This window comes from Lipotes vexillifer, unplaced genomic scaffold (genome assembly GCF_000442215.2).
Source record: "Lipotes vexillifer unplaced genomic scaffold, Lipotes_vexillifer_v1.1 scaffold440, whole genome shotgun sequence".
Taxonomy (NCBI): Eukaryota; Metazoa; Chordata; class Mammalia; order Artiodactyla; family Lipotidae; genus Lipotes; species Lipotes vexillifer.
In genome coordinates, this window is record NW_006778543.1 from 5,302,212 (window position 1) to 5,314,696 (window position 12,485).

Genomic DNA, 12,485 nt, shown 5'->3' on the forward strand with positions numbered 1-12,485 from the left:
CACACACACACACACACACACACACACACACACACACACACACACACACACACACACACCACCATCACCTTACTTTTCCTTAAACTTCACCACTTAAGCACAACAATAAGCTTCCATTCAATGGGTACAGACATTAATAATTTTAATTGAACTCAGGCCACTCAAAGGCCAAAAATTAATTAAACTGCTGCTCTTCCAGGTTATGGTAATTTAACAACTGCAATATAAATGAAACTTTTTTTACAATTATTTTAATATTCATCTCTCCAGAGATGAGATGTTTTCAATTCTGAGGTTTTTTAAAATCACAGATTTAAACACATAAAGGTTATACTCACATTTCTTGTCAAAGACTGCCACAAAAATTATGAAGGTTTAAAAAGGGTATTAATGCACATTTCAGATTTCTTTAGAAGACAGAGATTAACTACTGCATATTTTTATAATATGATTATGAGCTCTTTATAAACCTGAAATTCTGAACAAAGTAAATGAACAGGGGATATCCAAGGGGATGTGGCATTTTCATTCTGAAATGAATAATTTGATTGTCAGTAATGTATGTTATCCTTTTTCCTTCAAAATATCTTTGTGACAATAAAAACATTGCAAAAGGTTTTGTATTTTGTTTAACATATTAAAAAGTACGCTCTTGCATTGAGGTGCATCCTTTCTAGGTATAATTCACGGGTTACGTATTGTTTATATTCATATTTTATGTAGAGATTACTTCCTGATTTCAGTAATCTTTTAGAAAACTCAGATTTTAGCCCATTTAAAGATTCTCCTAAATTTTTCACCTGTAAATATGCATTGATTTATTAAACATATTCTCTTGATTTCATAAATCAAAATTAGAGCTCTTACTGCAAGTAAAGTTTTTATTATAGTCTTATCTATGGATTTTAGTCATGTAATATAAACACCTGTTGACCATGTACATAAATACAAATCATATAATACTTAAGCTGAGTGAAAGTCAGCATTCTGTTTAAGTACAGAGTAGACTGACAGATAGGATATTTGAACCGAGCCTACAAATAAATTTAGATTGTCAACAGAAAACAAATGCTTCACCTGTTAACAAGTAAAATCTTCCATAGTGAGTACTTATATAATTAAAGGAAAAAAAAAAAAAGTGAGAGATTTTTAAAAAAACCTCTCACTGATAATGACTTTGATTACCTGATATCTTTCCTTACAATTCTGTCGGTTTGTCTTTGATTATTTATGTTCTGATGTTTAATATTCTATATTTAGTCAGCCGGGGCTGGCATAACAAAATACCATAGACTGGGTGGCTTAAACAGCAGACATTTATTCTCACACGGTTCTGGAGGCCGGAAGTCTGAGATTAGGGTGCCATCCTGGCTGGGTTCTGATGAGAGCTCTCTTCCTGGCTTGTAGAAGGCTGCCTTCTCACTGTGTCCTCATTTAACCATATCTACCTCCTCGAGGCCTTATCTTCAGATACAGTCACATTGAGGTTAGAGCTTCAACCTATGAATTGTAGGCGGGGTGGGGAGAGGGGGACACAATTCAGACTGCAGCCATGTGTCATTTTTCCACAGTTGTCATCAAAACCTATCTCACATGTTACTGTGTTGACACCTTGGTGCGTGACTCAAAAGTTGAAAATATTTCAGAAAAATCACATTTCTTCAAGTAACTTTAAACACTGTTTAATCACGAAATAACGCAATTCCAAAATCTGTTGAGTTTGGAAAAGCTGTTTCCAAGTAGATTAAAGTTTTTCAGTCCTCCCTGTAAAGATGGGCATGATTTAATTAGGGTAAAATAATGCGCTTTGGTTACTTCCTCTGATCCTGCTTAGGGCAAAAGGAGGAGGTTTAGTAAATCTGTAACGTAAAAGCCTCTCTTTGCTTTGAACTTAAGCATGGTTTATATTTGTGAGGAATTGTTAATGCATTTTAATGTGTTTTTTAATGCTTTCCTTTTATGTATTGTGTGTGTGTTCCCCGCAGACTCCCAGGCCTTTAAACATCATTAAACAAAACAACGGTGAGCAGATTATTAGGAGAAGAACAAGGAAGCGCCTTAACCCAGAGGCACTTCAGGCCGAGCAGCTCAACAAACAGCAGAGGGCCAGCAGTGAAGAGCAAGCCAATGGCAGCCCCTTAGAGAGGCGCTCAGACGATCACTTAACTGAAGGTCACCAGCGAGAAATTCCGCTCCCCAGCCTGAGTAAATACGAAGCCCAGGGTTCATTGACTAAAAGCCATTCTGCTCAGCAGCCAGTCATGGTCAGCCAAACTCTGGATATTCACAAAAGGATGCAACCTTTGCACATTCAGATAAAAAGTCCTCAGGAAAGTACTGGAGACCCAGGAAATAGTTCATCCGTATCCGAAGGGAAAGGAAGTTCTGAGAGAGGCAGTCCCATAGAAAAGTACATGAGACCCGCGAAGCACCCAAATTATTCACCACCAGGCAGCCCTATTGAAAAGTACCAGTACCCCCTTTTTGGACTTCCCTTTGTACATAATGACTTCCAGAGTGAAGCTGATTGGCTGCGGTTCTGGAGTAAATATAAGCTCTCCGTTCCTGGGAATCCGCACTACTTGAGTCACGTGCCTGGCCTACCAAATCCTTGCCAAAACTATGTGCCTTACCCCACCTTCAATCTGCCTCCTCACTTTTCAGCTGTTGGATCAGACAATGACATTCCTCTAGATTTGGCGATCAAGCATTCCAGACCTGGGCCAACTGCAAACGGTGCCTCCAAGGAGAAAACGAAGGCACCATCAAATGTAAAAAATGAAGGTCCCTTGAATGGAGTAAAAACAGAGAAAGTTGATAGAAGTACTCAAGATGAACTTTCAACAAAATGTGTGCACTGTGGCATTGTCTTTCTGGATGAAGTGATGTATGCTTTGCATATGAGTTGCCATGGTGACAGTGGACCTTTCCAGTGCAGCATATGCCAGCATCTTTGCACGGACAAATATGACTTCACAACTCATATCCAGAGGGGCCTGCATAGGAACAATGCACAAGTGGAAAAAAATGGAAAACCTAAGGAGTAAAACCTTAGCACTTAGCACAATTAAATAGAAATAGGTTTTCTTGATGGGAATTCAATAGCTTGTAATGTCTTATGAAGACCTATTTAAAAAAAAAAAACTTCATAGAGCCTGCCTTATCCAACATGAAATTCCCTTCTTTTATTATTCTTTCTTTTGATGAGTAGGTTACCAGGATTAAAAAGTGAGACAAATGGTCAGTGAGAAAAAAATGGAAGATGGTATATAGTCCTGTTTAGAACCTAGTAGGTCAAAACCATCCTGGTGAATGTGTACTATGGAAACCATCCATAAGAAGTGTCACCAGACTATAATTACTATGTTTGTAAAGAAAGAGATCAAAGCTGTCTAGAATTTGGAAGGGTTTACATATTATGATCCTAAAGCAGTATTGGGCTGGCCATTGGCCCATTTGTTCAAAAACCATAAATTGTTGCCTCAGTTTCGAAGTGTCTTGAAATCCTAGGCAGATGAGGAGAAATCTAATCTCCAGGGCAGTGAAAGGAAAATGGCACCCTCCTGGAGGAGAATCCTCTCACTGATCATGTTTCGAATTTAGACCTAGAAATGCGAGCTGTGGTTAGGCTTGGGGAGAGAGCAGCGGGAAAAGTGACAATGATTTTGGCCAGCCCTGCCTGTACATACACATGCACACCCTCTCTGATATTTTTGTCCTTTAGATGTTCAAATACTCCTTTCAAAAATAGTCCTCGTGTTTGCAATTTAGGTTCATTTTGTCCAAATATATATGCATTTTTAAAAACAATGTCCTCAGTGCTTATGTAGTAATTTTATTTTAGCCAGATCTTTTCTTTCTTGTACGTGATGAACCAGTTTGGGTTTGTTTTTTAAGCTTCCTCTTGGTCACTAATCTCACTTGGCACGTTCTAACTAGAGGGATCCCCTCAGTTCAAAAGACTAGATGGATACAAAAGTTCAGACCATGGGCTTCATTGGTTTAGAACACATGGTATTTCTCCACAAGGTAACCTGCTGTATTTATTTATTTTCTTTTGGTTTAAGTATAATTTCCAAACTTTGTGGTCAGGCAGCGTCTAAAGTTACGTTACCACAGACTGACAGTTGGTATATGTACCAATCAATCCCTTCATTAGATCTATACAGGTTTAGTAGTTAAGTAGCATTAAATAGGATTCTTAGAAGTTTGCTCTTCATAGTACTTTTAATACATAAGGCTTTGTAAAACTATCCATGAAGGGAAAGCCTCAGCATAACTGCTCAGGGAAATAGGGCTAAATAACTGAACATTAAATAATTGGTTAAAGGTGCTGTTAGTCGAGCCTCAATGCTTGCTACACAGATGTATGTACAAGGACTGACTTTAATAATTTGCATTATATTGTCCCAACCAGTAGTTTATTTTTTGCCACGGAGATGTAGAAGATATTACAAGCTACTGGATGCACTGTCAGATTAACTTATTTCATTAAAGAAGTTGGGAGAACAAATAGGAAAAAAAAAACCTTATTTTTCTAGTAAATATTAATGTATTACATTTCAAATAATGGTGCCTGACATATTGAATAATTATTTTCTACAGTGTACGTATGCAACAAAGATATTCCATCATGCATTAGAGTCAGTTCTGGCTCTGCCTAGCTGTTTACATTTGCAAATGTAGCAAACAAGGTAATGAAGCAACTATTTCTATGGCGGTAGATATCTTGTGTGTGTGTGTGTGTGTGTGTGTGTGTGTGTGTGTGTGTGCATTAAAGTTGTAAACGGTAACATGAAACAAATGAAAGTTCTTGATATAATGGTATGGAAAACAAGAAGGAAATAAAAATATTTTTATGCCTACTTAGGAAAAAAAGGGTAGCACTATTCATTCCAAGTACTTTTTTTTTTTTTTTAATTTTTAAGCTCTTAACTCACATTGTTATGCTTAAAGTGATAAACATATATCCTCTTTTTATTGCTTTGTCTATGTTTCAGATGAAACATTTCAGAAATTATTTTGATAAGTGCTGCTGGAATCTGCAGCACTGATGTTTTTATTGCATTCTGTAGTCGCATTTGCACTCCATTTTTACATTAATTCGCAGTTGCTTTGTATTGTTTTGTTTTGTTTGGGTTTTGTTTCTTTTTCACAGTGCCAGGTCTTCGTTTCTTTAAATGGATGGCAGGTAGAGTTCAACCAGTTTGTGACTGTTGTAGTGAATGAAGTTAAAAATGTCTGTCTGATGTTGTGTTGTCATTTCCATTCTTGCATTTTCATTTTCACGTTAAAAAAAAGAAAAGAGAGAGAGAGAGAAAGAAAGAAATCAGGACTAAGCCTTCTGCTTCAGTTTCATTTTTAAAGGGTCCTATTCCGATCTTACCTGTCAAGTAGCTCTAATATAATTCACATGAACTGAGATAGAGAGGAGGAATGAGGGGCTTGGACATTCAAATTATGTGATGTCATTTATCTTTCTTAGGAATTTTGCTGAATGCATCTCAAAATGTACAGGCAGGTTGGAGAGGTGGCAATTAAAGGTCTAAACAAGAGGAGATTTCCCAAACAACAAAACTATATTTAATTTTTTTAGTGAAAGGACTAGAAACAAAGTGCACCGTGGCAATCTGCAAGTAACATGATATGTGGACTGCTCAAATCAGACAATACCCGAAGTTTGGTCAGCTTGGGTAGTAGTACAGGTATGACTTTTTGGGCGAAACTACTCCTTAAGCAGTTTCTCCAGTGTGTCAGACACAAATAGGTTGTTCTTTTTTGGTATATATGTCTTTTTTTTTTAACCTGTTTTTTTGTTTTTGTTTTTATTTTTCTCAGACAGACAAGTAGTAATGGTTAGCAATGGAAATACATATCACTGTTCTTGGAATATTTATGGTCAGTCTACTTTTGGTAGAATATTCTTAGATAGCATTGACACAATAGATCTTATTCCGTATTCCTTTATTATTGATTATTTTATTTTATTTTTTTCCCATATTTTGATGGGGAAGAGGTTGGGCTATTAAAAGATGAAAATTTATCACAACACTAAAATACCTCTTATTTTTTTGACTTATGAAAGCCTTTGTTCCAGCTCTCAAAATATATTACAAAACTGATTGGTTAGTGTCTTTATTTTTATTTGGGTTTAAGATTTCTGAATCATTTTGTCTTAAATTATGATTTTAAATGAGCTATTTAGGTACTTAACTTTTTTTTTTTTTTGAGGACTTTCAAAATGACTTAGGAATTTCCCCTCTTGGAAAAGGCTTTCCCTATGATAAAAACTATACGCCAGCTAAAATTGTATGTCATTTAAAAACTGTAAGTCTTTTAAAAGTACACGTCCATATTCTGAATTGGGCTTTGGATCAAACTTTAGGCCAAAACCAGCTCATGCATTCTCATTCTCCTTTTTCTCACTCTTTCTCTCTTCATCTCTCACCCATATATTCATATTGTTGTTTGGGATAGAAAAATCATAAAGAGCCAGCCCACCTCAGAAGACTGTGGATTGAGAGACACTACTCAGTACTCTTAAGTATATGAGAAAAGGATGGAGCTCTCACGGTTAACACGTGAACTCTGTAGTTCAAAAGGAAAAGAGTGTGCCCATTCTTTCTATGTGACATATTGAGATGTTCTTTTAAAAAATCAACTTTTAAGATAGTGATGTTTTCTTCTAAACTGTTCTCTTTTAGTAAAGGTAGTTTTTAGAAAGCAAGCATGGGGATTTTTTTTCTAAGGTTACATTAATGAGAAAAAGAAAAAAAGTGATTATCTTAACAGCTCTTTGTTGAAGCCTGTGGTAGCACATTATGTTTATGATTGCACATGTGCACATAATCTATGATGATCCAATGCAAATACAGCTCCAAAAATATTAAATGTGTATGTTTTTTAAAATGCCTGAGGATATATGTTTTTCTTAATTAGTTGAAGAGTATCAGTACTGCTACCAGAATAATGATTAGCCTCCTCCTGTGTGGCAACAAAACATCACCAGGTGACCTGTCTTAAGACCTCTGAATTGCCTGCCTGTTTAGTAAGTGAACATGAGCACAATTCTAGAGAGAGACGATCTGACAACCCGCGGTGGAAGCATGAGGAAGCTGGTGGTCAGCTTCTGTGCCATATGCCAGCTTTTTGCCTGAAGTTTACTTTGAGCTCACAGCTTCCTGCGTTTGGGTTGAGAGCCATGACAAAAAAAATGCAAGGCATCTTTGGTGAGTGAGTAGGTGAAAGCTTGCTGACGGTCCTAGATCACAGGAGAAAACGGAGGAATTGAAATCCAACCTGAATATGAGACTAAAGATACTAACCAAAGGTAGGTACTGCTAAGTGGAATTCTATTAGCAGAGGCAACTGTAAATGAGAAGAGGATAGAAAGACATGCACCGGGACTTGGAAGGGCTGTGTTATTTTCCCCAAGAAAGACTTGGCCAAGGGCAGAAGGCATGGCTTCTTTGCAGTGCACTTCCTTTGGTTTTCAGTTAGCGTTTCATAGACAGTGGATCCACGTGTTCCTGCTAGCGGTCAATGGTTTATTTAGAAAGCATCAACAGGTATCTGCAGTAATTAGGACCTATGGAAGATGCTAGGTTGAAGTGTGTCAAGTCAGGGATAAAGAAAATGTGAAATTCAACATTGGTCCGCACATGGAAACTGGATAATGTACGCTCACGTGTTGTTCTCTTGAAAAGTAGAGCTAGAAGCTTCACTCCGTCCTACACCAGAGAAAAGCGGGAGTAACTTTACAAGGAAATAACGTTTAGCCTTTCTTCATCAGAGAAAATGGTCCCTCAAGACCCATGAGTCCCAAAACTGTATACTGATTTTTACCCCTGGTTTTTTTTTAATTGTATGACCTGCAACAAATCACTTTTTTCTTTTTGTGCCTCAGGTTCCTCACCTGTAAAATGGAAAAAAATATATTAATAATAATAATAATAATAATAATAATAATAATAATGGTAATGTAGTACTTGTTTGTAAAGCACTTTGAGATCCTTGGTTGAAAGGCACCATGGGAGTGCCAAGTATTATTATATGGCCAAGGGGCTTATTTAAACTCTCAGTTCCCAAGGGCCAGGAAAGGTTGGGGTCATTTTTATTAAATATGAGCTGTAAATATCATAATTAGGCAGCCTATAGCGTTGACTATGAAGAGGCAAAACTATTACAAGGCTGATAAAACCATAGTTTCTTAATGGCTACCAAGAGGGCAAGTATCACAATAAGAAATGCCAAATTCCTTTGGGTGACAACATGAATAATTTGGGGGGGTGGGATGGGATGGGAAACATCTCAAAATGCCGATGTAAAATTCACCTACAGCAATATTCACCAGCAGAAAATGTCTTTCATATGGAATGATTTCATGTTGCTAAGAAAAAATTCAATTTGTAGTCCTGATTTGAATACTAGAATGTTGGCTATAATAGTTCTGTTCTTACAACACATGGAATATTTTTTGTTTTATTTAATTTTGTTTTCATAGTGCATGTTCATTTCTACTCACAAACATGTTCTTGGTGTATTTCTTATGCAAACAATCTTCAGGCAGCAAAGATGTCTGTTACATCTAAACTTGAATAATAAAGTTTTACCACCAGTTATACGTAATGGTGTTGGTATGTTTTATATGGATTCACTTTCATCCATGTAGCAATAGGAAGTTCAGACCATTGTAACATACAGACAGGTTCTGATGAATTGAGACGGTGAAATCAAATCACCATTTTCAAAACAATATGACTAAGATTGAAAAAGCCTGGATTCTCTCAACTTGTTTTGTTTTGCTTTGCTTTTTTTTTTTTCCTTTAACCAATCAATCTCTTATTGATAGATTTTGTGTAAAAAAAACTATACAAGTTTTCTTTAGGAAGATTAACAATAAAAATTGTGTTTATTTCAAAAACATTTATTGAGTATCACGTATTGAGTGTCGAGTATTGGGAAATGATTGTTACAATATGTAAAAAAATCCTGCTTTTGAAGTCTAAGTTTGAATTCAGTTTAGTATACCCACATGAATATGATGTGAAGATCTTGATAAATCATCTCAAGAAGTTTATGTTAATATATTACATGCCTTGTGTGTTGCCTTAAGATGAAATTAATCAGAGAGGTTTCCAGAAGGTTGATTTTGAAAGAGGGAAGAGGCAGAAGAAAACTAGGTAGGCAAAGAACACTCACCCAAATATTTATGACCAGAAGGAAAAACACAAAAACACAGGACGTAAAGTATATAAATAACTCCTTGCTTCAGAAGATTTATTTTGAAAATTTTGAATTAATTAGTGTTTACCCTCGTAGCCCAATCTTCACTTCTCATTTTTGTGAACCCAAATTAACAAATCCTTTATTTTTTCTAGTTCTTTCTCTTTTCCCCTGTTTTGAAAACAGCAGAGTAAAGGCTTTGAGGAGCTGATCATAATGGTAATAAGCTCGTTTCACAGCTGGAGGCAAAATTCTCTAGATAAGAGTATAATAAGAACGCTTAATGTGATTTGTTTTCCTTATATAGAATTTGATTTTTCTCTCAGGGAAAACTTTTCAGGTAAAGTTAAATACACTTTGTTCTCACCCAGGACTGTCAGAATCCCATTCAAGGAGAACTATGTGCCCATCAGCTCTTTACCATAGTTTGAGGGGAGGGAAGAGTGAATCACCTTTTGGTATCCCATGTCTGGGCCGGGGTCAGAAACTCTGCACAAAAGGAGCAGGCAAGTGGCCTGTGTGGGTGAAGCCAGCTGGGGAAGACTTTGGGAACTCTATAAAGGTAGCCTTTCCTCAGCTCTAAGAATATTGCCAAGCTGACTTGTGTTCCCAGATCTGCAGTTTTCAAGAAAATCTGGACAAAGGAATTTTCTATGAAATCTAATTTTGAATGTCAGTGAGTGACTTTTTTTTTTTTTTTTTTTTTTTTTAGAATACATTCCACCCCTAGACAGGCAGAGTGTGAGCCCTGGAGCATGAACAATAGTGAACTCTGATAACTGGCAGGGAGGAAATTGGGCAAAAGGCTGAGGTTAGCTGTGGCTCCTCTGGGTTTTGTCTCAGGTCCCAGTGCATCACCAGCTCTGCCAGGAAACCCGAAAGCACTGTGGCAGCACCTGCCTGACTCTTTCGCAGCCAAATTTGCTTAAGACGAAAAACATTTGCACAGAAGAGAAAAAAGCCCTGTTGTTTTTAGCATACTGCTAATTACTTTGTACTTTTGTTCTCCATCTTTGTAACTCCAAGTAAAAGTCTTCTTTCTTTTTTTTTTTTTTTTTTTAACACACTGGTAGGAACAAAGAAATCTCAAAAACTATTCAAAGTTGCTAAAATTAATGTCCAGTAATGTCCAAGATGTCCTTATTTTCCTTTCCAGGTCACATTTTAGAGTAAAAATAACAGGGCTAGAAAAATAAAGAATAACAGGAGATAGGAAGGGAGGGGCTTTTTCATGTTGTGTAGAGTTGATTATTTTCATGTTATGTAGAATTTCTTTAAATAAAAATAGGTAATTTGTATATGAAATCTCATTGTTAGATTTATAATGCTGTTCTCCAATATACTCAGGATGTCAGTTCTGAAAGCCATTTTTCATAAATGTTGTAGTACAGTTGACCTTTGAACAACATGGATTTGAACTGCATGGGTCCACTTATATGTGGATTTTTTTTAATAGTAAATAACCATAGTACTACATGATCCATGGTTGGTTGAATCAGCAGAGGAAGAACCTCAGATATGAAGGGATCGTGGATGTGTTGGGCCAACTATAAATTATGGGTGGATTTTCAACTGCACAGAGGGTCAGCGCCGTAAAACCCCAGTTGTTCAAGGGTCAACTGTATTTATATAAAATATTTTACGTGAGGTAACAACCCATTCACCCAACTTCCTACTCAATAATTAACAAATATTAACTTTTTTCTTCAGGTAAGCAATAGAGAACAGGAGAGCAAGGATTATTAGAAGGTGTAATCGAAATTCTTTAAATTATTTCCATAAATGGAAGGTACATTTCCAAGTTAAAATTGCATAAGCACTAAACTGTAAGCAATTTCCCAGGAATATTTTTGAACTCAAAATCCACCAATACATAGCAGGCATTTTCCCAGAACTTGTACCATCTCTTACATGAAAGCAATTTACACATCAGTCAGTTTTTATTTTCGTGGGGTTTTTTTTCTTTTTTTTCTTTCTTTTTTTTTTTTTTTGGCCACACCACATGGCCTGCATGCAGCATCTTAGTTCCCTGACCAGGGATGGAACCCACGCTCCCTGCAGTGGAAGCTCGGAGTCTTAACCACTGGACCTCCAGGGAAGTCCCCATCAGTCAGTTTTTAGCGTTGGTATAATATGCAAGCAGTGGTATTTTCTTCAGAGCTTCAATTTCCTTAGATATTTTCTTTCTATATAGCATACATTACCTAATGAATCGATGTATCCTAAAAAGCATACAGTGAGTTTACAAAGCTCAATTTGATATCATGATGGTTGTCTTTTATAATTGTCTTTTATAATTTTGTCTTATATAATCTTATATAATTGTCTTTTATAATTTTGTCTTTTATAATTGCCTTGATGATTTTTTTTCTCTAATGAAATGATCACTGTCGTTGTTTTGCTGGTTGTTGGTGATGACATGCAGTACAAACCCAGGCTTCATGCATTCATTCAACAAATATTAATGGAGCTTCCCCTATGTACCAGCGATTATTCCAGACATTTGGACTATTTCAAAAAAAAAAAAAAAAAATGACAGACCAAAACTCCTGTTTCTGCAGGCGGGAAAGAGACAAAAAACATACATATACAATAAACAAATTATAAATAAAATTTTATGTTAAAGGTAATAAATGCTCTAGAGAAAAAAGTAAAGCAGAATTAAGGGGAGATGAGTGGATAGTTGTCATATTCAATAAGCTACACAACAGTTCAGCCCTCATTTGAGCCAAGACTCAAGGGAAGGACCGGTAGAATGAACAGCTGGTGCAGCGGCCCTCAGGTGAGAGAGTATACCTGGTGAGTCTGAGGAAGAGCAAGGAGGCCATTGTGGTCCAGGCAGAGTAAGCTACGGGGAGAGTATTCAGAAATTCACTCAGAGACAAAAACACTGAGGTGGGAGGAAACCAGATCATTTAGGACACTGTAAGCCACCTCGAGGATAGTGGCTTTCCTTCTGTATGAAACAGGGACGTATTTTCATGTTTTGAGCAGAGGAGTGTTACATGATTTGTGTTTTAATGGGACTCTCCTGTGCTTGGCATAAATCATGGGAGGTATTTATGGAATAAATCATAAAAGGAGAGAAACCAGGAGACAGGTTGGAAGCTAGGTCAGTAATTTCTGCAAGAGATGTGAGGAGAAGGAGAGCAGTTAAATTTCCAGAGGTCAGGGCTTCCCTGGTGGCGCAGTGGTTAAGAGTCCGCCTGCCGATTCAGGGGACGCGGGTTCGTGCCCCGGTCCGGGAGGATCCCACATGC

At 36.8% G+C, this 12,485-nt stretch overlaps 1 protein-coding gene across 4 annotated transcripts in view; it reads left to right on the forward strand.

The window, feature by feature from the left end:
- The window catches only part of TRPS1 (transcriptional repressor GATA binding 1), a 260,828-nt gene extending 252,204 nt beyond the window's left edge, over positions 1-8,624 (forward strand). For 3 of the 4 annotated variants that reach the window (XM_007451683.1, XM_007451684.1, XM_007451685.1), the window contains one exon: positions 1,986-8,624. In XM_007451683.1, the coding sequence (XP_007451745.1) occupies positions 1,986-3,047 (1,062 nt within the window). In that variant the 3' untranslated portion in view covers positions 3,048-8,624. The remainder of the gene's footprint in view (positions 1-1,985) is intronic. The other variant, XM_007451686.1, reaches the window with a different exon arrangement.
- The last annotated feature ends 3,861 nt before the right edge of the window (positions 8,625-12,485 follow it).